The following is a 27,083-nucleotide window of genomic DNA, read 5'->3' on the forward strand; positions in this document are numbered from 1 at the left end:
TATTTTGGTTTTAAAGCAGTTCACTCACGCCCAGGACAGGCAAGCAGAGACACTTCTGCATTTAAACCCTCCCTCATCTGCCGGACGCGAGCTTCCCTGGCAGTGCTGCCGGTAACAGGCCTGTGCTGCGCCCGGTCACTGCCTGCCGGCCAGGGACACAGTCACCCACTTGGAGCTGATCTCTCCTGCTAATGTCTTACAGGCCAAGTGGTGAAGGCAAGGAACCATGGCAGAGGGTAGGAAAGACGAAGCCAAGGCACCGCACTGGACTTCGGGTCAGCTAACAGAGGCTTCTTCGCACCCACATTCACCTGAAATTAAGGAACAGGGCGGCGCGGGTGCCGGACTGGTCAGAAGTGCCAATGGATTTCCCTACCAAGAGGATGAGGAGCCTGGGCTGGGTGGCCAGGAGCAGCCAGGGACGTATGCTCGGACCAAAGAGAACGGAATCAACGGAGAGCTGTCAACGGGGGACAGGGAGACTGCAGGTAATGCACCTCGATGCCCCGCCACAAAACACGGGTCTCTGCAGACTGCTGGATATTGTTTCTCCAAGGGTAAATGTTAGGTGGAGCCAGGTGTGCCCGGGGGCACGGGGGTGCTGACATGAAGGGAGCATGTGTTTTGGAAGGGCACAAGCTCTTAACAGCAAGGGCGGCATCTTCGTCTGGGTTTGCACAGCTTGTGTCCTTATCCAGGATCCTGGGCAGTGCTGTGAGAAGACTTCAGGAAAGGCATGACTGTTCCTTAGTGTGTCTTGGTAGATGGGACAGGGTCACCTCTCTGGGGACAAGAGAACAGGCTGGTGTAGAGCAGCCGCTCAGCTCCTCTGGGCTGGAAGGGAGTAGGAAACCACTCAGCTGTTGTGCATGGATAGCTCATGTTGCTCTTGTGTGCATTTGTGTGTGCATGAAGGACGGGTTCTCCTGTTACTGCTCACAAGTAACACCGCTTGAAACGACCAGCTATTTGCAGAATGCGTTACTCAATCTGACCGGGAATACCACAGTTCAGCGTAAGCATTTATTCACCCTTGCCTAGGCATATTTCACTGGATACTCACTGGGACTTTATCTGTTTGTAAACTATGTTAGGATTTTAGGATTCAGCTTGTTATTTGGGGGAAAAAAAAGCGTGACTGTGTCAAAATGAAATATGCAAAGCAAGTTTCCTGTTTTAGAAATAAATGCTAATTCTCTCTGTGCAGAGTTCCCACTTTAAAGCCCAAGTGCACAGTGCAAGAGGAATTTCTCTTGTACAGACACAACTGCCCTTGATGCATCCATCTATCCATGCATGCTAAAGAGATCTTTCTAGTAATGTTTGTTGGCTGTTGACAGCATTGGGAGATGCTATCTATAATTTCTGAAGCAGCTGGAGAATTTTAAGCCTCTTGGACCCTACAGTCATTTCATAAGCAATTGTGCTGGAAGTGGATCTCTCTGCTACGAGTAAATGGGTTTAGATTTTAAGAGTGTCGTCTTGTGGATAGCCAAAACTTCAACGCCAAAGTTAAAAGAAATCCTGTGTAAGCATTCAGGTGAACACACCACTGATGATTGTTTGGGGGGGATGATAACAAGGTCTTGTCTCTTCGCTGTAACCCAACTTCGTGCTATGCTCAGCCAGCAAAGAAGCATGAGCAAGCGTGCAGGAATCACAGAGGTAAGATGCTGCAGTTCCTAGGGGTTGGCGTGGCCTGTGGGAAGACTGAGCAAGTTTCTCTCCTTTTCACACAGTCTCCATATGTGTGGAGAAGTGGGACTAACTTTACAGGATGAAGAGGAATTTCCTCTCCTTCAAAAGGGAGGAGAGATATGATCTTCTCGGGCTTTCTCAAGCTCATCTTCTGAGCAGTGGTCAGTGTCTGAGAGAGTGCTGAACACTTGATTGAGGAATTTGCAGCTAATGAGTCAGAGGAGGCAGGAACCCACTGCTGACCACCAGTGGACATTGCAGTAGTGAATTTTCATGTTGCTTTTTGAGGGGGTTGCTTTGCAAGAGGTTAAACAGCGGAACAAATAAATAAGAGGCAGTATGGTCTCGAGGGGGCAGCGGCGCTGGGGTCATGTGTTTGCCAAGGGAATATTGCTTTTTTTCTCACTGTCTGCTTAGATTGTAAGATCTCTGGTGTGGGGACTTACTGTCAATACATACAGTTTTTGTTTGGGAGTCTTAATATAGCTTATCTCGTGGCAACTTTCTTTGTCCTTGAACACCAGAAAAGTCCCTAAAACTGCTTGCCTTCATGCCTGAATTCCTAGCTCTTTGGAAACTTGTGCACCACACACTCATGCACTGGCTAAACCCATGTTTAAGTAATGCAGCGTAAACCATCTTAGGATACTTAAGGTACATTTTTAATCATTTTTCTCTTTTTGAAGGAGAAACCTGTTGGCAACTTTCTGTAGTGATAGAAAGGGACTGGGACATGTATTGCCATTTTGCATTAGCTGCATGTCCTTAATGCATCATGAAGCAGGAGGTTTAGAGGTGGATTTTTGGTGTTTGATTCAGAGTTTGATCTTGAAATCAGAATTGGCATTCGCCACCAAATTCAGTCATCTTTGCTGTGTTTGTCTGCTTGTAAATTTTAACTGCAGTGGGGTGTTATATCAGGTAGAGTTTTTAAATGCCACTGTAATACACATAATTACCAATAATGTGAGTCATTTAATCATTTGTAGTAGCTTAGTGACTCCAAACAGCTGAGGATAAAATGTGCAGGAAGCCAAGGCTGACAGAGATAATTAAGCCAAACTGTGGGTTTGAGTGGATTTTATTTTCTCTGGTGCAAATCTAGCACCATAACCTAGGAAAATCTCTGACTTCTCAGCTTTTGTGTCAGAGTCTGTAAATCCCCAGCAACTGCAACAACCAGCTCATCCGCAGCGGAGCACTAGTATAAACAGGGCATTTCCCGGGCAGCCGCCCATCGCCCCGTTGCTGCTGGTGAGAGCTCAGCTGCATGTTGAGGTGTTTGGCCTAAGGAAGCTCTCCAGCACTTGACTGACCCAGGAGCTGGGATTTAGTTGTGAAATGGGCCTCTCCTAGGGAGAGATATTCCGCAGCAGTGCAATAGTCCCTTCAGGGCACAGCAAAGCAGCAGGGTACCCATTTGCAGGGCTGGTGCTATAAAATCTGAGGGCTGTGTGTTAAGGGGAAGGTTAGAGTCAGGCCACCAGGACAAAGGCACCTTGTGCCAACACTGATGCAGAGGCGAGGGGTGGCAATGGGGGAGGAAATAACAGTTCTTGCCAAAACACATCCAATTCATCACTGCAAGTGACATTTTTAGGTTTGCACAGTTAAAATTTGCCTTCCTGTATATATGTGTGTCTCTCTCTTGGCGTCTGTCTAAGAGTTATTGAGTCTGACCTCAATTTTGGAATCCTCTGAATCTGGCTGTTGTGTTGCCTTTGATTGATCTGTCTCGGTATCGCGCTGGTAATGGCTGCATTATGGAGACACATCAATGCCCTTCTTTCAAATGGACCGATGGGAACGTGGGAGAGTGCACAGCGCGGTGGACAGGGCAGCCTCAGGGCCTGATCCGGCATCCACTGAAGTCAAAGGCAAACATGTGTGAGAGAATAGGCCGGGTTTTTTGGCATAGCCCATAGGAAGTTGTTGTAAGTAAGGGTACTAAAGCAGCTATTCCATTTCCTGTATTTGTGTGTGTGTGTATATATATTTATATATATATTTGGGCTGCCCCTGGCAGACCAGTTCAGGGTCTCAGCCTGAGATCCATCCTCAGCCCCATGCATCATCCTCAGCCCCATGCCTCTGCTAACCACAAGAACCATGCTGCTCCCATGGAGCTCCTGAAGACACCTTGCCTTTGGGGTGGTCTGCAGCAACCCACTGCCCGAGATCCACCGAGTTTCAATGTACTTGCCTGGATCCATGCCTGTCCTTTCTCACCTGCATGCACACAGAGCATCTTTGGTGAGGATTCTGGAAGTACTAAGAGGGGAGGATGATATCTGTGTAGCTCTTGTCAAACGGTTGGACTTGATGATCTTGAAGGTCGTTTCCAACCTTAGTGATTCTGTGATCTTCTGTATTCAGAAAAAAAACCCCAAACGTTCTTGTGTCACACAAGATGTGTGCTGCAAAGGAGGCGTGATAGCATGATCTTCAGAAACTCACTCTGAAGTGGGCTGGTGTAGAAAGCTTTGGATTGGACCCCATGGTAGAGCACAGGATGTGTTTAACTTACAATGAAATATGAGAGTGGCAGCCTTTTCTCTGCTTACTGAAAAGTCGTGGTCAGCTAACTGGAAGGAAGCGCTGAGGAGCAGTACAGACGCGCTGCAGTGTTCCCTGGGAACCAGCAGTTCAACACAATCCATTGTATTTGACTTGCAAGGAACATCAGGCTGCTAAGGTTTGATTTTTTACACTTATAATGCATTTATTTTTCTTTTCAGTAGTATAATGACTAATCTGTCAAATTTATGTAATATGGCATAAAAGTAGATAGATGCATTGTGAAGCATCTTCTACAATATGTCTTTATGTACAGTGACTCAGCTGATTGAGTGCTTTCATCATTACATGCCAAATTGAGGTTTACAATCGGAGGGGGTTTGGATTAACCCACACAGTTATTTGCTGAATTATTTTTTTGACAGATGAAGGGAAAGCATTTCCTGAAATCCTATTACCAGAGCCTCAGGACAGTGGCTCTGTCCTGGTGTCAGTCAGTGTTAAGGACAGTAACATGTCCTGCCAGAGTGACAGAGCCCTTCATTAATTGGCAGGGTCCCCAGGCCACGTGGGATGCTAAGAGACTGCCGGAAAATTGTAGCAGAATTCCTGACGCAGCACAGCGGGCTGACCGCAGGTTGAGCACTCCTGCCTTGTTTTTCAGAGCCCTTGAGTCATAGGAAAGGTGGGTGAGAGGGAGCCCGTGACAGATAAATGACAGAGGCCGGGATCTTTGGTGCCTGGGGGCACCCACAGACTTGGTATGTGTTAGTCTAGAAGCGGAACAGAAAGAGGGAGGAGCCCTAGACCTATGAAGAGGAATGAAGAAGTGGCAGCATTGAAATGAGGGAAGAGTGTAGGGGCTGTGGAAGGGCAGGGGAGCAGACCCAGCAGCAGGAGAGCAAGTTGAGGCGAGGGGCCGAGAGCTGGTGAGATGAAAGCTGCGAGGGAGCAAAGCAGGGGCAGCACGCAGCAGTGAAAGAAGAAGAATTTGAAGATAAGGTAAGGACAACAGAAAGCAGTTCAGTTTTATCTGTTCATCCAGTGCCAATGCAGCTTTTGAATGTTGGCAGATACTACCCTAGAGAGGAGGGGATTCAGGCAGCAGGAATAGCACAATCTGCAGGGAACAACCGAGGAGAAAAGTGGGAAGGGGCAATTCATGTTACAGCCCTGAATGTAGTGTTTCCTAATTCAGCCATTTGTTTTAGGTTTTGTTCAGCCAGACTAAATGGGCGTCTGTAACAAATACATTCCTGTGAGCAGCTACTCTTTAAATCAGCACATTTAAATAAGCTGCAGGGAATGTCAGCCTGAAAGACTGCCCAGTCATGGCCAGTAAATACTTGAGCAGATGTGGGGAGTCCCTTTAGGTTGCCTCTGCAAACAAGCCGTGGTAAAGGTAGGGATGGTGCTGGTTTCAGCCACCTGGCAGTGTGTCAAGGAAAGAGTCTGTATCTCACCATCTTTCCTAGCCTTGCCTTGTAGTAGCCACTCTCCAGATGAAGAGGATCTTGTTCACGGCCCTCACCACTGCACCACTGGAAAATCCCCACGACGCGTAGTTCTGCTGGCTCGGGGCACTCAGCCCCCGAGGGCTGGGACTGGAGCTGCGATGGCAGGTTGTGCGGGGGCAGGATCGCAGCTCTGTGCATGGGGTCAGTAAACACGACAGCTCTCCGGGCTGAAACTGCACCGAGTCATCGCTTGCTCTGTTAATGGTTTTTTCTCCCTCTAGTGACTTCTCATTTAATCTTCTTTTCCTTTGTGTGTCTTTCTTTTCCTCTCTCTCTTGCCATACAAGTGATAATACTCAGATGGCACTGCCAGTAAACATACAAACAGGCCTTCTTTGTACAGAGGCCTTTTTGGTCTTTCTTTCCAACAGGACTGCTTTGTCGGAGCTTTACTTTTTGTTTGGCTGCTTGCACTGGCCGTCCTGCTGCTGCCCAAGCCCTCCTGGAGTTACCAGAGCCCCGCACAAACTCCCTGAACGCCTGTTCCCCAAAGGGGCCTCTCAGCTTTGTTGTCAGACGTGCATTTTCAGCAAGCCGCATGTCTCGAGCAACACAGACAAAATGCAGAGAAGGATGCAAAATCAATAACGTTCAAAGATGACTGTGATTGCTGTGTTTTTCCTGTTTCAGTTTATTTTACAAAGCTGGAAGAACGCATCTTACTGTGTCATTGATGGCTCCTGTGAGAAAGAAGCTGTTAATTAGGCATTTTGATCTCCCTCTCTTTGCCCAGGAAATGTGACAGTAATTACTGTGCACCATCATCTTTGCCAATTTAGGTACAGGCAAACATACTAGACTTTGGAAACTTTTCTTCTCTGTGTTGAGTGATACAAGTGTCATTTCTGGGACACATTATTGGAATATTTCAGACATGTTCAAATTTGTTGCTGAAGATGGCTTAGGCGGAGGCAGCAGAGCCTCTTTGGGGCACTTGTAGAGAATGCTTTTTTTACCATTCTCTATTAAGCTTGCTGTAGAGATCAGTCTCAGTTATTCTTCTGCAGGGGACTGGGAATGAAGCCACGGAAATTCCATCTTTTCCCGTGTGTCCCCTGCTCCCCACTCTCTTCACCCTGACTCTAAATGTTCACTAACTGTGGCAGAGACCAGTCTCTGCAGGTTTATCTGTGGCTGGCACGATCAGTCGCTAAATGCAGTAAAACATCTCATTTTGTCCGACTTAACCTCTTTGAGGGGCTGGTTCTGCCCTCCCACCTCCTCTTGGGACTTGAGAAATCAAGTCAGTCCATGACTGAAATGTATTGATAGGAGCTGGAGGGTCTGGCACAGTTTGGGGCAGTGCAAGTGCAAAAATTACTGCCTGAAAGGGAGTGGGGTGAGATAACCCTCGTTGACTCCCATGGCTGAGAGTCAGACACCCAGAGAAGTTCTGCCATCAGTCTCTTTTATCCCTAAAGCTCCTCTGATAATGTCAGTGTGTGGTTCAGCTTTGCTTTTGAAAACAGTATCTCAAAGCTGGTGCAGTAACACCGTTAGAGTCAACTGCTGCATTGTGCCACGTCAGCGTTGAATCTGGCCAAGAGAAGGCATCAACCAGCTATGCCCTTTGGGCTCCCTGTTGGTGTTTTGATTCACTTTGGCATTTTCTTGTTATGGTATGAGCACTGTAAGAGGGAATTGCATAAGCAGCTGTGCTTCCTTAAGGAGTAAGAGCGAAATGCCTGTGAGTGTGTTGGCCTGGCAACCAGTGCTCACTTGGTGCCGTTAGTGTTCACAGAAAATGTAATTGATAACAACCGTGGAGATGCAACATGGAACAACGAGGCTGGGATATGGGGGAAATACCTTTCATAACATGTTGTTCCAGACACACCGGTAATTCAGACTGTACGCCATGAGTGCTGTTTATTGAAGTAGCCTTTTGAAAACATCTGCAGCAGTCCTTGGGGGGCTGCTGTAGCCAGGATAGCTGTTTGCTGCTGAAGGATGACTTTCCCATCAAATACAGAACACGTCCCAGTAGCTGAATTTTTGCTTTTGTCTCCCCTTTCTGTAGACAAAAGTTTGCCCTTCATCTGTTCGCCTCTGCCCTTCCTCCCCACCATCCGTGTCTGGCCGCCAGCTCTGATGGAGGCTATAAATGCAGACTTTGCTGTTTCGATGGGCCAGATCTCATCCCTCCAGCACTGGCATTAGCTGAGTGACTGGTGGGGCAGTTGTATCCAGAGGCCATGTTCTAAATCGTGGTCTGTTGTCCTGGAGCCCATTTCAGTGTATGGTAGGAGACAGCTTGTGTGTTTATGAATTATGTAACGCAGACAAGGCTTGTAAAAGCCAGAAGAGGCACACAGGTGTGAAAAGAGCTACCCCACGTCACGCAGGAGGGCTGCGGCAGAGCCACGAGCAGGCGGCATGGCCCTGTGCAGGGCTGTGTGCCGCCTCTCTGTGGGCTCCTGCCCCCTGGGCCTGGCTCAGCTCTGCTCCTTGCAGAGAGGTGGAGATGGAGCGCTTCAATGGCTCTTCCGTATCGTGTCTGAAGGGAAGCCATCATGGTCTCCATCGCCAGGACAGCAGCATGAAGGATGCGCAGGAGCACCAGGCAATACTTGGCAGTGAGCAGAGGTCTTTGCGATTGCAGCTGCAAGGTGGTATCCCTGGGGACTGTGCTAGCATATAATCTTCCATTCCACTTTTGATCCAAGGCCAGGAAGATATGGAGGGAGGCTCATTACCGAACAACAGAGCCTTGTTTTGCAGACACACAGCTGCTCTTGTTTCAGGCAGAGCTGAAATGGCAACTTCTTCTCCAAAGTCACCTTGAAAAGGAAGCAGCAGGTTCTTAGCTGACAGCCTGGGATGTTCTGGTGGGCACTGCCTGCCTCATACCCTGGCCCCTCGCCCTGTGCGCCGGCAATTACCAGCTCTCAGGGTCTCACAGGCTGCGGAGCCGAAGAGCCTGGAGGTGCAGTCATTAACCTGCTCACACCCACACTTCACAGATCCCTTCTTCCCCTTTGCCCATTGCGGAAGCTCACGTGTGTGGCTTGGTGCGCTTTCCAGCCGCGGCCAACCACAGGTTAGCCCATCGCGAGGCACGGCTCCCCGCTGTCCCCAGGCTCGTCTGATGGAGGCAGGTCCCCCCGGCACGCGCGCTGGACGTCTGCCCTCCCACACGCAGCTGGGCGCGGGTTTCACCTTTGGTGGGGAGGAGGTAGATACCATCGGATCACTTACAAAAATGAGAGTCGCACAAACAGCCTGCTGCTCCTGCCAGGAGTGCCAGGCGTTGCTGATTTCTTTTTTCCACGTTGCCATGCCAACACGTCCCTGCGCGGAGTGAGAGCTCTTTTTAAGCTCCGCTGAGAGAAAGTATGTAGCCTGGGAGCTTATTTAGCATTCAAGAGTGCACAGCCTCTCTGCAGCGGCTCTGAGCCACCGCCAGGCTGTCTGACAAAGGAAAGGAGGATTTAATTTTTTTTCCTTTTCCCCTGGTGTTTGCTTCTCAAGGTTAAGGGAGACAGGGTAGCTGAGGAGAGAGACTGGGAGCACTTTGCAATGGGGACCTCGCTCTGCTGTCCTCACTGAGGCATGACTTTCATGGAAATGAAAAGGCAGTATTACTTTGGGGCATATTTACAGTGCAAAATACATGTGTGAGAGAGAGATATACATTTATAGGTGCAATTTTCTTAGTTTGACTAACCCTGATGAGCTACTCTGTATTAAAATTGGAAAGCAAAGGCAATCTGGGTTTTAATTTGATTGAGGAACTCAAAGGAAAGACTAGAAGGAAGCCAGGAACAAACTCCCTGTCTTTGTCTTCCCTGTCGTTTTAGTCTGTGAGGTTACAATTTAAAGAAAGAAATAATCTCTTCTTGTGCTATATTCATATCCTGAGTAAGGACAGCAAAAACTAGCATGTACTGGTGTTTTGGCTTGGGTTTTTCTGTGTTGTGGAGTTGCTACTGGTAGACTAACTGCTCACTTTAAATTAAATCCTTATAATGATAATTAATACGGGTTTGCTTGCCTTTGGCAGCTGAAGGGATGGAAGTTGGCATAAAGTGGCTGGCGTTAGCTGGCAGATGAGCAGTGCCTGTCACCAGCCGTGAAAAGGCTGATGTGGAAATGCAATGGCAAGACTCAAAGTGAGAGGGCTACGTGCTGGTGTTGACTCTGACATTTGTTCCTTGGGAGATGCTGAGCAAAACATTTACATTTTCCTGTGCTGTTTCGCAGACCAACTGCAGAGCAGAGTCAGTGATGCGTGGAAATCCTGTTCGGAGGGGATGGTTTAGAAATGCAGTTTTGGTTGTTTTGGGGGGTTTTGTTATTAGCTAGGCATTCCTCATGACAGGCCATAAGTGCAGGAACTCAAGGCACCCCAGCTGTGTACATTGGATCATGTGAAGTGACCCCTTCTCCTATGTGTGGAAAATACCTGGACAAAACTTTAATACTTTAATTGCATGCAGTATATCGAAAAATAGCTGTGAGAGATCATTATCTCCAAAGCAGGAAAACTGTTATCTGCTTCCCAGAGAGTAATTTTCACTCAGGACTGAGTAGATTGACTACTTCATGGAAATTGGTTTCAATTAGAAGCACTGTATACTTTGGGAGGGGAAAATAAATCCCAGGTATTTCACTTTTTTGTTCCTATTTCTTTCCTTGAGACTAATTCATAGTGATATATGATCAGTTTGGTACAGCTCCCAGCAACCCATGTAGCCTACGGCAGTTATGATAAAACTAATTTACAGTCTGGTCCTCCGTCCATGCAGCCCGTGCATCTGCTGAGACAGATACATTAATAAAGAGGAGCAAAAGTATCATCTGCCAGTGCTGCGTAGATATGGCAATCTTGCTCACGTACCCAAACTGTTTTCATCCATAGCCTTGCAGCACATAGGAGAGAAGGAAATGGCTTCAGTTGTGAGTGTGCCTTTTTGTGCCAGAGCCAGGGTAACTCAGCCTGCACAGGTTGTTGGTGAGCTGTAAAGGGAACTAATCCTTAACTGTTCCTGTCCATGAGTTGCTTTCTCCTTTCTTTCACTGTCATCCTTTCTCTCTATTTAAGAATATATTGTCCTTCTAAACTACTGCTCTGTCAGCTTTTCCTTCTCCTCTCTTCCTCTCTTTTTCTCACGTGAGTTGCCTCTGGCTTTTTTTTGTTTTATTTCTTGTTCTCTCCAGGTACGCCCAGTTTTATCCCAGCCATCCAGTATAGCTCCTCTGTGACCTTGAGTTTCCACAGTTGCTTCTCATTTTCTGTGTACTTGAGAGTCTTTAGATGCAGATCTCTCCTGGTGGCTGCAGTGGCCCAAACTCTGGTCTCGGCTCTCCCCACAGCACCCAGGTCCCCATCACAGTGGCTGCAGAATCTTGCAGGTGTTTAAGTGCCCAGAGAAGACAGGTCTGTCGGAAAAAGTGCAAAAGGTAGTTCAGAAGGCGCACTGACGTCTTTTATGTGCATCTCTCGCACCTTCCTTCTGCAAGGGTAGGTGCACGTTTCTCTTTCCTAATCGCTTTGTCCACTTAGAGGTGTGGGCCAGTAGTCTCCAAGGGTGGGCAAGCAGTGGACGGGAGCAGACTGGGTGAGCAGTCAGGGATGAGTCCTGATCGGAGGCAGTGACCCAGCAGAGACGAAACTCCCTTCCACTGGGCAGTGCCAGAAGAGTGGGAGAGAGATGGCAGAACTGCTGAGCAGGGCTGAGAACTGCTCTGAAAATCCACCCATGTCATGACCTCTGTGGGACTTGGTTAATTCGTATGTGACGTGGGACCTATTCTGCTCCGCCTGTCCTGGGAACACTCGCACATACTCGTTTGCAAGTACGCAATGCCATTCCTCACAGAAGGCAGGAGAAAGACATCTGTCTTGGTTCTGGCGCAGGGCTAGGCTGGGAAGCAGAGCTGGGAAGAAATTAGCCGTGTGGCTGCTGCTGCATTGCAGAGCTAGCTGGTTAAGCAGGGTTGGACTGGCAGCATGAGCCCTAAGGTGAACAGGGCATGGTATTGCTGCCTTTTGTGTGTCACCGAACCCCTGACAGGAGGAACCAAAATTCTGTTGCATTGACAGAATGATCTTCAGTCCTTCTGAACCAAAAATCCCACACAACACGTGCACAGGTTAATGTTAATTTTAAACTTAAATTCAGCAGAGTTCATGTAGCATACTTTGAATTCTTTTTAAAAAAGATCACAGGAAACACTGTAAAAAGTGTTTAAAATCAGCTCAAAAGCAGCTAAAAATGGACTTTAAGGGATGTGTCACCTCCTGCTGTAGGTGGCTGAAGACTCCACTGACTTCTATGGGGGTTCTTAAAAGTCTATTCAAAATCTTAACTTGTGCTGAAGTTCGAAACAAATATCAATTTTAAAGTGAGTTACCTGTTACATGTATTTACTCACACTCAAAGGATTAAATATCCAGTTCTTTGTTTTGCAGCCGAAGTGGTTTCTTCCACATGAGGCCTAAGGAGTTCATGTTTTAATGAAAGATAGATATAGCTGCTCTGTACATGCAAGTGGTGTTTTTAGCTGATATCAAGTCCTAGGAAAGGCAGTGGGGCCTCACTGCATTGGCCTGGCTGATGGTCTGCTTCAATATTGCATGTTAGCTGTAAATTGTGTTGCCAATGCATTAGAAAAAACAGAACCCATTAGCTTTTCCCACCGCTGACTTGTCTGGGAAATGCTGACAGTAGTAAATATTTTGTTCCAGGCAGTAGACTTAAGAAGGTAGGACTCAGGGGATGCACAGGGAGCAAATATTTGCAGTAATGAGGGCTCATTTTAAAAGCATTGCTTTATTGTAGTGACATTTGTATGCCTCCTTTTTAACAAGCTTTGATAGTTCAAGGGCGGGGAGGTGTGGGGACTGGTCCCTTGGTGTTTTGTTTTACAGCTGCTAGACAGCGTGGCAGAGGCCTCTGCCTAGTGAATGTGCGCTGGGGTGCTGGGGAGCCGGAGGAGGGGGCTCACGGGAGCTTTCTGAATTGCTCCTGGCTCCTAGCATGAGTTCGCTTGGGATTTTGCCACTTGTGTGCCTCGGAGATTTTGACGATCTGTCCAACTCTCTCGCTGAAGATGATGAGGAATCACAGAATCACTAGGGTTGGAAAGGACCTTTAAGATCATCAAGTCCAACCATTAATCCAGCGCCACCATGTCCCCTAAACCATGTCCTGAAGTGCCACATCCACACGTTTTTTGAACACTCCCAGAGATGGCGACTCCACCACCTCCCTGGGCAGCCTGTTCCGATACTTGACCACCCTCTCGGTGAAGAAATTTTTCCTAACAGCCAATCTAAACCTCCCCTGGCGCAACTTGAGGCCATTTCCTCTCATCCTATCGCTGGTTACTTGGGAGAAGAGACCAACACCCTCATCCCCACAACCCCCTTTCAGGTAGTTGTAGAGACCGACAAGGTCTCCCCTCAGCCTCCTTTTCTCTAGACTAAACAACCCTGGTTCCCTCAGCCGCTCCTCATAAGACTTGTGCTCCAGACCCCTCACCAGCTTCGTTGCCCTTCTCTGGTCATGCTCCAGCACCTCAACATCCTTCTTGTAGTGAGGGGCCCAAAACCGAACCCAGTATTCAAGGTACGGCCTCACCAGTGCCGAGTACAGGGGCACAATCACTTCCCTACTCCTGCTGGCCACACTATTCCTGATACAGGCCAGGACGCTGTTGGCCTTCTTGGCCACCTGGGCACACTGCCGGCTCATATTCAGCCGGCTGTCAACCAGCACCCCCAGGTCCCTTTCCACCGGGCAGCTCTCCAGCCACTCCTCCCCAAGCCTGTAGCGCTGCATGGGGTTGTTGTGGCCACAGTGCAGGACCCTGCACTTGGCCTTATTAAACCTCATACAGCTGACCTCAGCCCATGGATCCAGCCTGTCCAGATTCCTCTGCAGAGCCCTCCAGTCAGGGCAGTGGAGCTGAAGTACGTGCAGAAGGTGTGGAAGCAATCCAAGGACAGGCAGCCCAAGCCCTGGGCCACAACTTCCCCTCACACTGTAGAGCGGCTGGGGGCTTGTGGGAGAGCCACCCTTCAGCCTCCTCTTTGTACCAGAGCACAACTGGTCCAACACAGCTAAGCTGCAGCCAGGACACCGGTTTTGCTCCAGGTTTACTATGAAGCAGATATGTTAAGGGGCTGAATAATGGTCATTCAGATTTGCAGCCTTGAGTTTAAGGAGAAGGTAGGAGGGGCTGTTGAATACCTGAAGTACCCCAAAACACAGAGGTGTAAGCCATTTGCTGTGGGACTCACTAGGGTGTGAAGCTGCTGTGTCGGGTATCCAGCTGTAGCTCCCCTGTACATGCTCTTTTCTCGTAGTCACTGCAATATGTCTTTCCCCAAAGGCAGTCTGAATGTTCGTGCCTTTGGGTTTCAATGCATTAAACAAAGCTCGCTCTTTCCCAAAAAACAAGCTTTTTCTGACCTGTTCAGTTGGTTAGCTGGTAAATCCTGGTGATTAAATTAATCTGTCACGATCCTCATTGGTGCTACAGTAGCTTAAAGTAAATGAGTTTATTAGGGAAATGATACTTGTCAGTTGTGTTGTGGTTTCATTTAATTTAAAAGCTGATGTTCCCATTATTTGCCTTCATACCTCCTGCCAATTACTGTTGATATTGCCAACATCCAGATCAAGGACCTACTTACAGCAAAATATTTACACTCATAAAAGCTATTTGAGAGCAAATATTTGATTTCTGTAAAGCTATGTTACTGTTCTTTTCTTCAACCATGAACACTAATCTGTTGGCATTATTTCTGTTTCATGTAACTTACTCATACTGCTTTGATTGCTGTTGTGCATTTCTCTTTTAACCCAAGTGCAAAAGGCAGTATTTCGAGTTGTCACAATACCCGTGATAAAGTCCAGGATGTGCCTTCATTTTTTCCATTAGAGATGCCATTGGGTGAAGCCCAGGCCTTTTTTCCCCAGCGTTTCGGCAGTCTTGACTCAAACAAGAGGTGTCCACCAGCTTCCAGGAGAGCGGAGCGTGAATTCAGGACCTTAGGGGACTAGCTAATGCCTCTAAACAAATCGAATAGCGATTTGGTTTGTAGTCCTGCTGGAATTGGAGTACCTCAGGGGAAAAAAAATCCATAGGTCCCCTTTGCTTTTCAAATTGTCAAAGATAGCAAATAGCCACTTTGTATCTTTCCTTTCTGCAGGAATATATTTGGGATAATTTGCCCTACTGAGCAGCACAGGTTGCTGTGTGCTTTTGTTGTTGACTCGATTCCACTGTGCCAACAATTAGTGCTGGTTACCTTGGAAACTGCTCTGCACCCCACTGAGGATTTTGACAGGCACGTTTTGACTGAAACTGCTTTGTTTTCCCAATTCTGCAAGCACACATGTAGCTAATCCTTTTGCTGTGTTCTGCCTGTGTTCCTTCCCTAAATGTAGCAAAATTAATGAAACATTATTTTATCCTTTCCATCTGTTTGGGTCTTTCTTTATCCCTGTTTTATCCTCTGCTCCAGGAGCGTTAATTACCCTTTGCTTCAACCGAGCTCACTGTTATTTTTCTTGGTAGATGTCTGAGGGGTGACATTGTGAATGCACATGAAGTTTTGACACAATTTTCAGTTCCCTCCTTCCTATCATCCCTTTCCTTCAGTTTTCTCCTGGAGCGTTCGTTGTGCAGTGCGGTTCCAGCACGTTAAACTTTGTTTATGCCTTAAGTTCTGCTTTACAGAGACCAGGTGGCACCTTCCATGGCTACAGTAAACTCTAGATTCGCTGCTGCCGTAGCGATATCAGATGGAGCTGTTGCTAGAAAGAGCAAGGGGTGATACTGCTCCAGTCTGGGCAGAGTGTCCCGGTAGAATTGTGGGGACATGAAATGCTTTTTCTTTTTAGGAGGAGCTGTCCCTGTTGCTGTGAAATGGGTGCTCAAGTGGCAAGAAGCGGTAGACGGGTGAGCTGAGTGCACTGGCTGAAAGTCAGAAACACGGGCAACTACAGTCAGGGAAGAAGAGCTGGGGAGACAAACTGTGGTCTGACCAGGGCAGCTCTGGCCAGAGAAATCCCTGACACTGTAATGTGAGCAGACGAGCTGTCCATTCCCCAGCGCGAGCTCTACCAGCCCCGGTTCAGCTGTCGGCAGGATCCCCGCGGCAGCGCGGGGACACGTACCTGCGAGGCAGGAAGATGCCGTGAGCCCTGCCCATAGGAAGTTTCTCCTGTCAAAAACATTCCTCAGAATAGTAATACTGCATTGCATAGAGGGGTAGGAGGGAGAGAGAAGAAGATAAAAGGTACTGGTGCATGAGGGCTGTCAGAGGCAAATACCTGAGCCTGAGCAGTTTCACCTAGGAAGTGGTGTTCCTAGCAAACTCAGCTCCTCAATAGATTGAGCCTGAGGATATTGTAGGTTGGAAGAGAAAGAGAAAAAGTGCCTGAGGCTGAAGGAAAACCTTTAAAAAGGGCACAAAGGGAACAGACACTACGCATCACTGCGGAGATGTGTCACAGATCTAATTTTTGCTCTTGCCTTTATAGTTGGCAATTATTTCTAACAGTTTTCTGGAAATATTTGGTGAAAGCTCAGACACCTTTTTTTAAAGACTCTTGCCACCATCTGTACATCTATCTTTGGGGCTGGCAAACCTGTCGGTTAAAAAACTTAATGGACTGGAAAGGTTTCCTGGGAGATGAAAGTACTGTAGGTAATGGATTCAGGTGCCATTGGAGACATCTGCAGTCCATGGACAACTGCAGCAGCATCAATAAGAAATGAAGAAGGCTTTGAAACAACATCTTGGCCTTATACGGGGGCTGATCCCAGATCTTTGGCCCTACTGTCGCCATGCTTTGGCATGTAACCTCGCTTAACAGCCCCTGGTTGAGTCTCTGTCGGTGAAGGGGGCCTCTCTGCGGTGTCTGGAGGGAGTGTCTGGATGACACCTACTGCAGTTTAAACATGGGTGCCAGAGCAGGCTGGGGTGGGGATTGGGCAGCTGTTGTGCCCTTGAGTGTGCTTATGAGGAGGGCGGCAGCTTTTGGAGGCACACGGCCTCCTAAACCCAGCAAAGAGGAAAAGCTGTGGCTCCCCATACCATTAGCAGCTGGTTCAGCATCTCCTGTGCATCCCAGTACTCTGAAAGGGTTTGTCTCCCTGGGTTATCTGTGGGGCAGGGAGACTCCAGATGTCCCGATTTGGCATGCTGTGGGTTGGGGTTTGTAGAAGAATTGGGCTGGCTTCCAAAACCAGGAGCAGAGAGTGCTTACTGGTTTGAGTTTTAACTTCGGTTTAAATTAGTGTAGTGCCCAAGACAGATGCCTGCCCTCTCAGCGGGGCAGAGTCCTGTGCTCCTGCCAGAGAGCAACCTTGGCACTAGGAGCAACTGGACAGGCTTGACCTGACAGCCCCGTCGGAGCTTGGTCTGAAGTGACAAGCTTTAAGGGAGTGGTGGAAGCGTCATCCCTGTGTCCGTTAGCTCCTGGCCTCACGGCTCAGCCTGCTCGTTGTCAGGGGGCTTTTGGAAGCTCGTGCTGAGGACCTTTCATAATGTCTCCTCTCTGTCATGGATACATGTTCGAGGATCACCTGTACTTTTGGGTAATCCCTGAAATCAGACTGGGAGACTCAGTCTGTGTCCTGTATCATGAGCAGCTGACACCTTGGTAAAAAGAAGCAGCGCTTTACTCTCTGCAAAATGCAAAGGAAAGACGTGTTGCTGTTCTTCATTGTGCTGGAGTCTTACGTGAAGCCGAGGTCCTTGTTGCTTTAAGAAACATGTATTTGGTGTTAATTGTCATATGTTAGTGCTGGTTTTGTGGCACAAAGTAGAGTCAGAGAATGTCTACCTGCTTAAAGAGAGGGAAAATAAATCTCTACAAGCAAAACTATCTCAAATGAATTCCAGAGCTTTTAGGCTGTGAAGAATTTGCTTGGCATTCAGGCTGGCTAACTCTTCTTTTTCTTTTTTTGTTCTTTATCATTAGGCTTCCTTGAACTTTAACTGAACCATAAGGAAACTGTGAAGAGTCTCAATAGCTGCCCTGTGAGGATTTGACTTAACCATTGGATCTGCTATTTATAGTGTCCATTAGTACAAAAGTGTCTGTCCTTTTGCAGCAGTCATGTATAGCAAAAGCACTGCTCCTCTGGCGAACTGCCTGTGCCTTCTGTGTCACCCAAAATATCCATCAACAGTGTTCAGAAGTGAGCTTTTTGTGTTAAAAAAACCTCAACCAAACACACAACTCCCTAAAACCCACAGGCCATTTGTATTTTTATTTACTTACTTTGCATAGGCCGAGATTGAAATGTCCATTTTTTAGGGCAACCTTTCACCCCCAGTCATATCTCCCTGTGGAACATAATCTTTCTCCCAAGCAAATGAAATCAGGAAGAGAGGTGAGAGGGCAGGAACTGTCTGTCAGCCTTGGAGAGCCTATTTGCACCCCAGGACCAGGCTGGATGTGAACAAGTATAAATTCTGTAACAAAAGGAGACCATTTTTAATAGGGATTTGACTTACCTTGCTGGGAGGAGGCTTACAGTAGCTTGGGTGATGGAGAGTAGGTAACCAAGTGGGTTTCCTTTGGATATGCTCCAGGTTACTAAATCTGGTATACGTTTGCATATTCTATATCTGAAAAATTAATTGGAGCCTTTTCTTAAAATTTTCATGTGAAAATAAGCTTAAAAAATTGGTTCTCTTAACAGTTTTCCTAATTGAGTCTTGATTTGTTCATGGGAGCTAACAGTAAAGGCTTGATGATGTTGCTTTTGTCAGTAGTGTTGTGATTAGTAGATTCATGGAAATTTTGACAGAAGGGACTGATTTTGTCAGATCCTCCAGGTGTAAGGCGGTGGTGGCAATCAGCATGAGGTCTTCCAGAGCCATGGTACTCTGCGCAGCTCTGTGCCATTCTTCATGCTCACCAAAGGTGTTGGGGCGATACGCTTTCCTGTTCTGAAAGAGCAGAATCTGAACAGGGATATAGCAAGTGTCAAAGGACACTTTCTGAAAGAGCGGCTTGTTTTCTGCCCGCGTGTCTCACCCACACAAGGTGCTGCAGCACGCTGGCTGCATGGCACGGTGTGGGAGAGGGCACCATGTGTCTGCAGGAAGAGGGTGGGCCAAGCTGCAGGCTCATTCTCCCAGTTTTCCCCTGTATCGCTTGTGCTTTGCAGTCTGCGTGTGCCTCGCAACACAGGGAACTGTCAGGACCTGTAATGGTTCCACGGGACCATTTTTGTCCAGTCCGCTGCTCTGCAACAGCAGCACCACGTGGCAGTCTGGGAGGGTCTGGCAGGTCGCTGGTCCGTGTTTCTCACAAGAGGAAGGAACCAAGAGGTGCCAAGAAGCACTCCCAGCATCCAGCAGGCATGGAAGCAGGAGAAATTCAAAAAGCCTCAAAATGAGGTGCACGCCCCTGAAAGACAGCTAGGAAGATTGATGGGCTTTAAATCAGTATCCTTGTTCTTTGGTCCGTAGGGTTAGCCACATGCATGACTTGATTTATGGGGTCATGGTACTTGATTCAATCTGCTTAACAACAAAATGGAGTTTCATTTCATATTAGGGGCATGTTGTTGAATAGAGGGACAAGAGAACTGGAGCTGCCATATGCAGTCTCCTGCTTGTCTAGGCATCTATATAGTAAGTAGTCCGTTTTGTAAATGTATCAAGCTCCATCTCAAAACCAGTTGAGCTGTTTCCAGCTATGTGGAAGACTGCCAGAACTTTACACCCCTGACAATAGGAAAGGAGCATCCTCAGATTTCTAATCTGAATTTATCCTTGGCAAGTTTATACTCATATACTCGTGGGCTAACAGTTTTTTTTGTTGCTTGGTGGCTGTTCTGACATGTTCATCCATCTACTCTTGCTATTGGCCGCAGCCAGTGAAACTATTGCAGTCACTGCCCTCCTGGCGACCAGTCAGGAGGGAAGTGAGTTGTAAGATACAAATACCAACAATTAGGAATGTTCTTTGCCAGTGGGTGTTCTTTTTAATACCTTATTACAGAGTTTGTGCAAAAGAGAGATTAATGTAGCACTTTGGTTTTGGACAAACGTGACTGTGAAAGGCAAGTAATTCACATCTACACTTCTTGGGAGGAGAAAAACAGCTTTTCTAAAGGACGAACAAAGAGGAGTAACTTTACATTAAATGTACAAAGGAATTCTGAAAGAGTACTAACAGTGAGAAGAAATCATCATTATTAATCTAATGGATAGCGTCCCTCGTTAGGACGGTTGCTGTAAAGTTAGATGTAGGGCATTGATTTAAATATACTTCCCCTTCCCAGCTGGTCCTTGCCTGAAGGATGCAGTAATGGGTGAGCAGAGAGCTTTTATTTCTGTCCTCGGGATGGTGATTAATGGGGGCTCTGCGAATGTCTCCTGGCAGGAGCAGGGTGTATTGCCGTCTGCCATTAGAAACCTCTGTCTCTACACGAGGGATGGAGCAGCACTGAAACTCTTGCTCTGTTTCCAGGTGTGTGCCCAGCCGTGCAGCTGGCGGGCCCATGGCCACACAGCTTGTTGCCTTCCCTAGGGCTCGGCTCCGTGTCGGGTCCCGGCACCCTGCGTTTGAAACAACTCTCAGCCAGCACTCAGAAATAGCTGGAGTGAAGAGGTTTATTTCCAGTGTTTGGCTATGAGAGGGAGGAATATGTCGATTAATGAGTAAGGGAGAGTGGGCTAATACACAGACAAGAAAACAAACCCTTTTCCTCTGAATTCTTTTGTAGATGGTTCTGCTGGAGGACCCTTGAGTCCTTGATTTGCTAGATCCAAGGTGCCTGAACGGCCCTTAGAGCAGGGAACCTGTCTGGTTACTCCCCTGTGCAGTTGTGTGCCTGGTGACATTTCACTGCACCTTTGAGTGGGTCTAGAGCAGACATGAGATACAGTTTCTCACTTTGGAAGTATTTGCTCCCGAGTGGTCCCACCGCCACCCTCTGCTCACCAGAGCACCCGGTTACTCAGCCCCTCTCGGGCACGCCGCATGTTGCGGGCAGTGGGAAGAGCGAAGCACGGGTCCCGTGGCACCCGGGTCTGGCAAGTATGCGGTGCCTCAGCCGGCTCCGCACTGTGCCCCTTCCCTGCGCCAAGCACAGCGAGAGCGCACGGCTGGGAGCCAGGCCTGTGTCCAAGAGCGGGGCCTGAGAGCCCATCCCAGCAAACAAATGTCACCCTCTGCAGTCCCTTTGCATGGCATTCAGACCTACTGTTTAAACAAAGCTTTGTGTTGCAGTCTTAAAAAGGATGAGGAGAGCAAAGTATACCTTTTAATCATACAGAAATGTTATGTGGCCCTTCTGTTTCAAGTCCCTCATCAGCATATCCTTAGATGTCTGTCTAGGAAGTGCCTTTAATGCATACTAACTGTGTGCTCATGAGGAGGAAATATCATCCAAAGTGCATTTAAGAATGTCACTCACTCCATATATTAAATGTCAAGAAATCCCATTACTCAGCCGACCATTCTACCTGTTTTCAAAACATTACCTGCAAAAAAAATTCTAGAATGTTAATAAACGATCATCTTAAAATTTTGCAGTTGCTGCACATTGTCCCTAACAGAACTAAGAAAGAGCGTTTAATCATCATGCTTTGTGCATCTTACCGTAAAGGCTCTGGTCCTGGTTTTTACAAACACTCAGCATTTTCCACTGACATCTTTGGAATATCTGGTCCTTCTATTTAATTTTCATGATTTGCATATATTTCAGGAAAAAAAGATTACCTTTTAAAAATTGATTGTCAGCCTCCATTTTTAATTGTTTAAGCTAATCTTTATAATTTTAAAACATTGTTCTCATTAGCGTACTTTTCTTTGTTTTTTTCTAACTTTGCTGCTGCCACAGAAGAAGTGTCTGCGAGGATAGTACAAGTAGTAACAGCTGAAGCTGTAGCAGTCCTGAAAGGCGAACAGGAAAAAGAAACCCAGCACAAAGATCAGCCTGGACCACTACCTTTAGGTAAAACGAGACAAAGAATGTTCCAAGTATCCTTGTGTCTGCAAATGTTATATGTATGCACATTACAAAAACCAGTTACAGCTGTGTATTCACATAGCTTGTGGTGATGGGTAAACTGCAGCACCACTGGATAAATGCTGGAACCACGTAATGATAGCATTATCCCTGTTACTCCGGTTCTGGACGGCCCTGTGACTGTCTCGTTCACTGTTTGTTCTAACAGCAGTTCTCTACCTGGTTTCTGACCCCTGAGCAGCGCAGCTGCGAGTGTAATTGGCAGTAGTGGTTTTGTTGTCATGTTTGGTGCGACCCAGCAGCACTCGGAGCCCCTTTGCATTCAGCCATGTATAGTGTGAGAGGGAAAGATTAATATCTGAAGAGGGAAGGATTAGAGGAGAGGCATATAAAAAGAAAGTGAGGTTTTGCTGGTTGGGCGGTAGCTACTCAAAAAGATGAAGGAGGAGCATCTCCACAGGAAGCAGAGAGGAATAGGGCACACCAGCTGAGGCTGGGAGACGGGTTTAGCAGCCAGGCAGGGTGACGGGAGGTTGAGGGAGAGATAGTTACAGCAGGTGGAAGCAAATGCCAGTGGTCCAGACTGGGAATGGTACCACTGCCATGGATCCATGCTGTGCCCTCATCCTCCTGCTGCCTCCTTTGTGAAAAGTCTGTCTGAAATACAAGTAAGTGTGCGTGTGTGTGTGTATATATATATATATATATTTTTTTTTTTTTAAAGTAAGTATACAGCCATTCCTACCTACAGTGCTTCCTCCTGGCCAGAAAACTTCCACAGTAGCTCAAAATACGTATGTCAAAGGCCAGAGAAAGGCCATATCCCATCCTGAGGTAGGGCAAGTCCTGCAAACCTGACCCAGGATAAGCTCTGTTGAGTGCACACATGGTGTAGTCAAATCAAAATAATGCCTTGTGGTATTTTCCCCATAGGCACTCTGCTTTGTTTGGTACAGCAGCTGGACCCTGCTTAGGAATGAATTAAAGTCAATGAGTAATTAAGAATATTCGTTGGAAATTTGGTTCCCAAGGTCTTTTGCTTCATTGAGCCAATTTTGAACTGCAGCAGGGAGACGTGTTGCATAGCAATTCCCTTCTTTACAGAGACTCAATTTTACATGAAAAACCCCAATTCTGAAAAAAACTTCATACATATTGAAGCACAGATTTCTTCACTGTGGCCTGGGTGAGGCAAAATGAGTATTCAGTTCCATCTAGTTAGATAAGACATTTTAAATACTGTGAGAAGTATGTCTTCAGTAAGCAACACCAGGTGTTACAAGTTCCTGTGGTCAGTGACTGTTAAATAAGTGCAGGTAGAATTGCATTGTGATGAAGCTAGAAATACTCTGTCCCTGGACAGCACATCTTAAGGACAAGTCATAAGGGTCTTCCAAACCACGCTGAAGTCAATAGGAGGAGGCCTGGCAAATTCTGCTGGGGCTTTGAAACTGGTCTCTCTATGCTTGGGAAGAAGCCCTGAATCAGAAACTGAGATCTGCCTGTTGAGAGATGCCGTTTATAAGACAGATCTGTTAAAACAGATTTGTTACTTTTTTTTTTTTAAAAAACACTGGTTAAGCCCCAGTAGTGGATCTGTTTTTAAAGAAAAAAATTCCAAGTGATTGGTATGAAATCAGATGCAGAGGTTATGCGGAGTTCATTTAAGAAGCGGTTTGGTTAGGGTTTCATTGTACTTGAACGGAAATAATTGAAAAAACATCATCTGGTTTCAGCTTCTAGTCTCATGACTGGGAATGATCTAAAACCTAGTCTAAGTGCATCTTAGATTTCACTGCGCCTTGCTCAGCTGGTATGTCATGGCTGACAAAAGTTCCCTATGCTGATGTCTTTTGTATTTAAACAAGCAATATTTGCATGTATTCTGTGATTAACCTTGACCTCAGCAGAAGAAAAGTAAAAAAAAAAAAGTGTGCTGAATGTTTTTTGTTCATGTACTCAAGGTAAATTGAAGAGGATGGATCCCAGTTTCTGATAGTGTGAATTTATAAAATCTCTCATGCTCAGGTGCTTTATTGTTGTTGCATTGGGTGACTGAAGGTTTTCTAAGTGGCAATGCTGATTTAAAAGGTAATTTTGTAGTTGATTTTTGTATTGTACTCTATGACATAATTCATACCATCTGAAAAAAAAAATCCTTTTATTATAACTTTAAAAATCCATGTATTCTGAAAGGGTTGATCTGAAAATCCCCGAGGCACAAGTCCCCATCGAATAATTCTCTCAGCTGGGCAGAACAGGCTGACTGCAGCTTGTATCAAGCATCAGTCTCCCTAGAATTAATTGCTGTATCTCATTTTTACTGTTTGATTTCTAGCAGTCGAAGAGTCAGCCAACCTGCCTCCTTCCCCGCCTCCGTCGCCAGCTTCTGAGCAGACCGGAGCTCTGGAGGAAGGTAAGGGTCTCCTGGACATTGCAGTGCACAGCTGTTAGCAGAGGGATGAGATATGAATCTGAAGGATGGGGGGAAACAGAAAATGGAGATACTTTCTGCAGCTTCATGTGAAAAGATAAGGCATTCCCCAGCAGTAACTCCCCCTCTGCAAGGCAGCTGCAGCACGTGGATGAGGTAGACACATATGCACAGAGGTAACTGACAGGATGTGTGAAGTACATCCACATTAAAGAAAAGAAAGATGGTGATTCTCACCTTTTTATCTATTATGTGCAATATGAGCCAAGATGTCTGCTGTCCCAATGTGGTCCCCAAAACTATGATTCAGTGTGGGTCATCTTTATTTTCTTAGGATTTGTTTGTCTGGGTTTTTTAATTGCCATTAGCTTTGTTTTTGGAATCTTAAATGCATGAAAGCAAGGAGATTCAGAGTTGGATCATTTCTTTGGTCTTCGACCTGTAATTGATGCTTCAATGCCTACGTGTACTGGGGGTTCTGTACACAGAGTGCAGGAGTCAAATTCTAGTCCCACAAAGCAAATTTCTACTGTTCTGCACAGTGAACGTTCAGTTTCAGTAGCCCACGATCACTGCATTTTCCTCCTCCTAAAATCCCCTCCAGCGAAGAACTTAGGTGTTGGCTTAATTTTAAGCAGAGGCCTAAAGCCCAGTGAAGTTGTCACAATGGTAAGCATGTGCATCAGTGCTTGGTTCAACAGAAGACAACTGCTGCATCAGGGCCATCAGTATAGGGAGAGAGCAATATGTTAAAATTGAGCCATATCATGTGGATAAAAGGGAAGGATTTTGGATTCAGAATTTCCAGGAGACTGTCAATTGAACTTTGCCATGTCAATAGCATTTTTGTGTGTCCATTTATTTCCTTCTTGGATTTTATTTTAGCATTTTTCTTTCTTTTTATTGAGTGCATGAAAATAATTTATTATTATCTTCTGAACAAACTTTGTTGGTATTTTAACACAAAGCCTGTATTAATTTTGCAAGGGGACAGTTTCTATTTCATGTGCTGACATAGTCTGACTCTCAGTTTATCAGGACACTGCAATTAGGCATGTTTCATCCTGCGGTCATTTTTGAGATAATGCAATTACAGGCTGTGTTAACAACATTTGTCAGTCCACTGTGCTGGAAATACCTACTGGATGTGGTTAGTAACCTCTATAAAGAATTTAATTAATTGATTGTTGGAATTTTTTTAAAAAATCTGCACATTGTGTGTTTAAAAAAGTTTAAAAAAAAAAAACTATTTAAAAAAAAAAACTGTTTAAAAACAGTTCCTAGACTCATCACCCAGAGGTAATGGCAATCAAAACTAACTGAAAAGGAAGCTAGTAGGGCATTAGGAAAGGCTTTTAGAACTGTTACCAGGGTTTTACCACTGTTGGTTTTTTATATATAGTTCACTTGACTAGTTCAGTGTATGCTTTTTGATTTTTCATATCACAATAAAGGGCTTGTTCTTCTGCTTCAGGTCAATGTCAAGGTTCTTCCATTGCCCTTAGCTAAGGATTAGCTTTGCGTACTGTTTCTATCAGCAGTATTATTTGCACGTATTTTAGGATTTTATAAAGTACTTATATTGATTAATTGACAGGAGGTTGTAGATTGCCCCCTAAGCAAATGGAAACCATTTCGCTAGTTTTATTAACACAAGAAGGTGGCAAAACACTATACAGCTCGAGATTATCATGAACTACCAGACTGGGCTGTTCCCAGCTGTGCATATGACTCAGCAAGTCACTTAACATCATTGTTTTTCTCTTTCCTTGCATGTAGAATTGAGTTGATATAACAGCACATACTTCCCTACCCCACAGGGGTGGTTGCAAGGATTGAAAGGTCAGTGTTTGGGAGATGTTTGATGATTTACACAGTGCCACAGTTTTTAAAAACATTCAAATAATTTCCTTTAACATTGGTCAAAAGAGACTTTTCCATGACAAGGTTTTGATTCAACTCTGTATTTTTCAGAGCAGATGGCCTGTGTAAATCCTGAAAGTGTAGGTTTGTAAGGGAAGTGTGGACAGAAATGATGTGCTGAGTCATTAATGCACGCTGCTGGAAGCTTCTTGTTTATGTCCGGCTCTGAAACTAGAACTCACAGTAGAGTTGGTTGATGAACAGAAGGAACTTCTTCAAAAAAACTCCTCCAGAAGTATATTATGTTGCTTTTTCCCAAAATATCAGTGTTATCAATTCAATATAGTTAATGGTAGTAAAAAATCTTGTGTTCTGCTCTGTGTTAGAAGACATGATCCTTATTTTCTGTGGTTAAGTTGAGCTTTTTGCTGACTTGAGTGAGCTAGACCTGTCATTTTCATTCAGGCAAAGCTCCCATTCAGAAGAGTTTGCCTCTGTAGGGTTTGACCCATTTTTACTGTACTTGGTATAGGGAACTGAAGGTTTAAACATCTGGCTATCCATCCTCATGCACCTTTACATTGTCTGTTTGTCTGCTCAGTAAAATACAACTTGCGAATTTAACCCAATTCTACAGTTGTTGAGCCAAAAAGGTGAGTGCTTGGTGTGTGTATCTACCTCAGGCTTCCTTTTTCCCCCCTTCTCTTGGAACATTTTCCTAATGCACTTGTCAGTGTGTGTTGCATTGCTTTGAATCCAAGAGACTTCCTTCAGTCATAGGAGGAAGGAAATCACTGTTGTAGACATGACAAAGGTGGATGTGGCCAGCCATGCAGCAAATACAAATTTAAAAAAAAAAAAAAGGTAGAAAAGACAGAGAGGTTTGTGGGTCAAGTGTATTTCATGAGAGAAAGGAGTCAGTGGATGTAGCTTTCGTTCTCTCATTTGGCTGCAGAAAAACGTTCAAATGAGCCTGTCCCTTTTTAGTGCTGCCGAAGGTAAGAGAACTAATTTGCCCTATTGAAATTATTTATTTTATTTCAACTATAGTAACATAATTTTGCTGAGGAAATGAAATTTTCCCTAGCACCGTCTAA

The 27,083-nt window shown here is 46.0% G+C and overlaps 1 protein-coding gene across 16 annotated transcripts in view; it reads left to right on the forward strand.

Moving 5' to 3' along the window:
• Nucleotides 1-226: 226 nt before the first annotated feature.
• Nucleotides 227-27,083, forward strand: part of MAP2 (microtubule associated protein 2) — a gene marked incomplete at its 5' end in the record, with an annotated part of 70,488 nt that continues 43,631 nt past the window's right edge. For 12 of the 16 annotated variants that reach the window (XM_082001213.1, XM_082001221.1, XM_082001222.1 and 9 more), the window contains 3 exons: nt 227-488; nt 21,561-21,674; nt 24,028-24,105. In XM_082001213.1, the coding sequence (XP_081857339.1) occupies nt 227-488; nt 21,561-21,674; nt 24,028-24,105 (454 nt within the window). The remainder of the gene's footprint in view (nt 489-21,560; nt 21,675-24,027; nt 24,106-27,083) is intronic. The other 4 variants (XM_082001214.1, XM_082001228.1, XM_082001219.1 and 1 more) reach the window with 1 other exon arrangement.

Source organism: Phaethon aethereus (assembly GCF_964289735.1).
Source record: "Phaethon aethereus genome assembly, chromosome: 6".
NCBI classification, from domain to species: Eukaryota; Metazoa; Chordata; class Aves; order Phaethontiformes; family Phaethontidae; genus Phaethon; species Phaethon aethereus.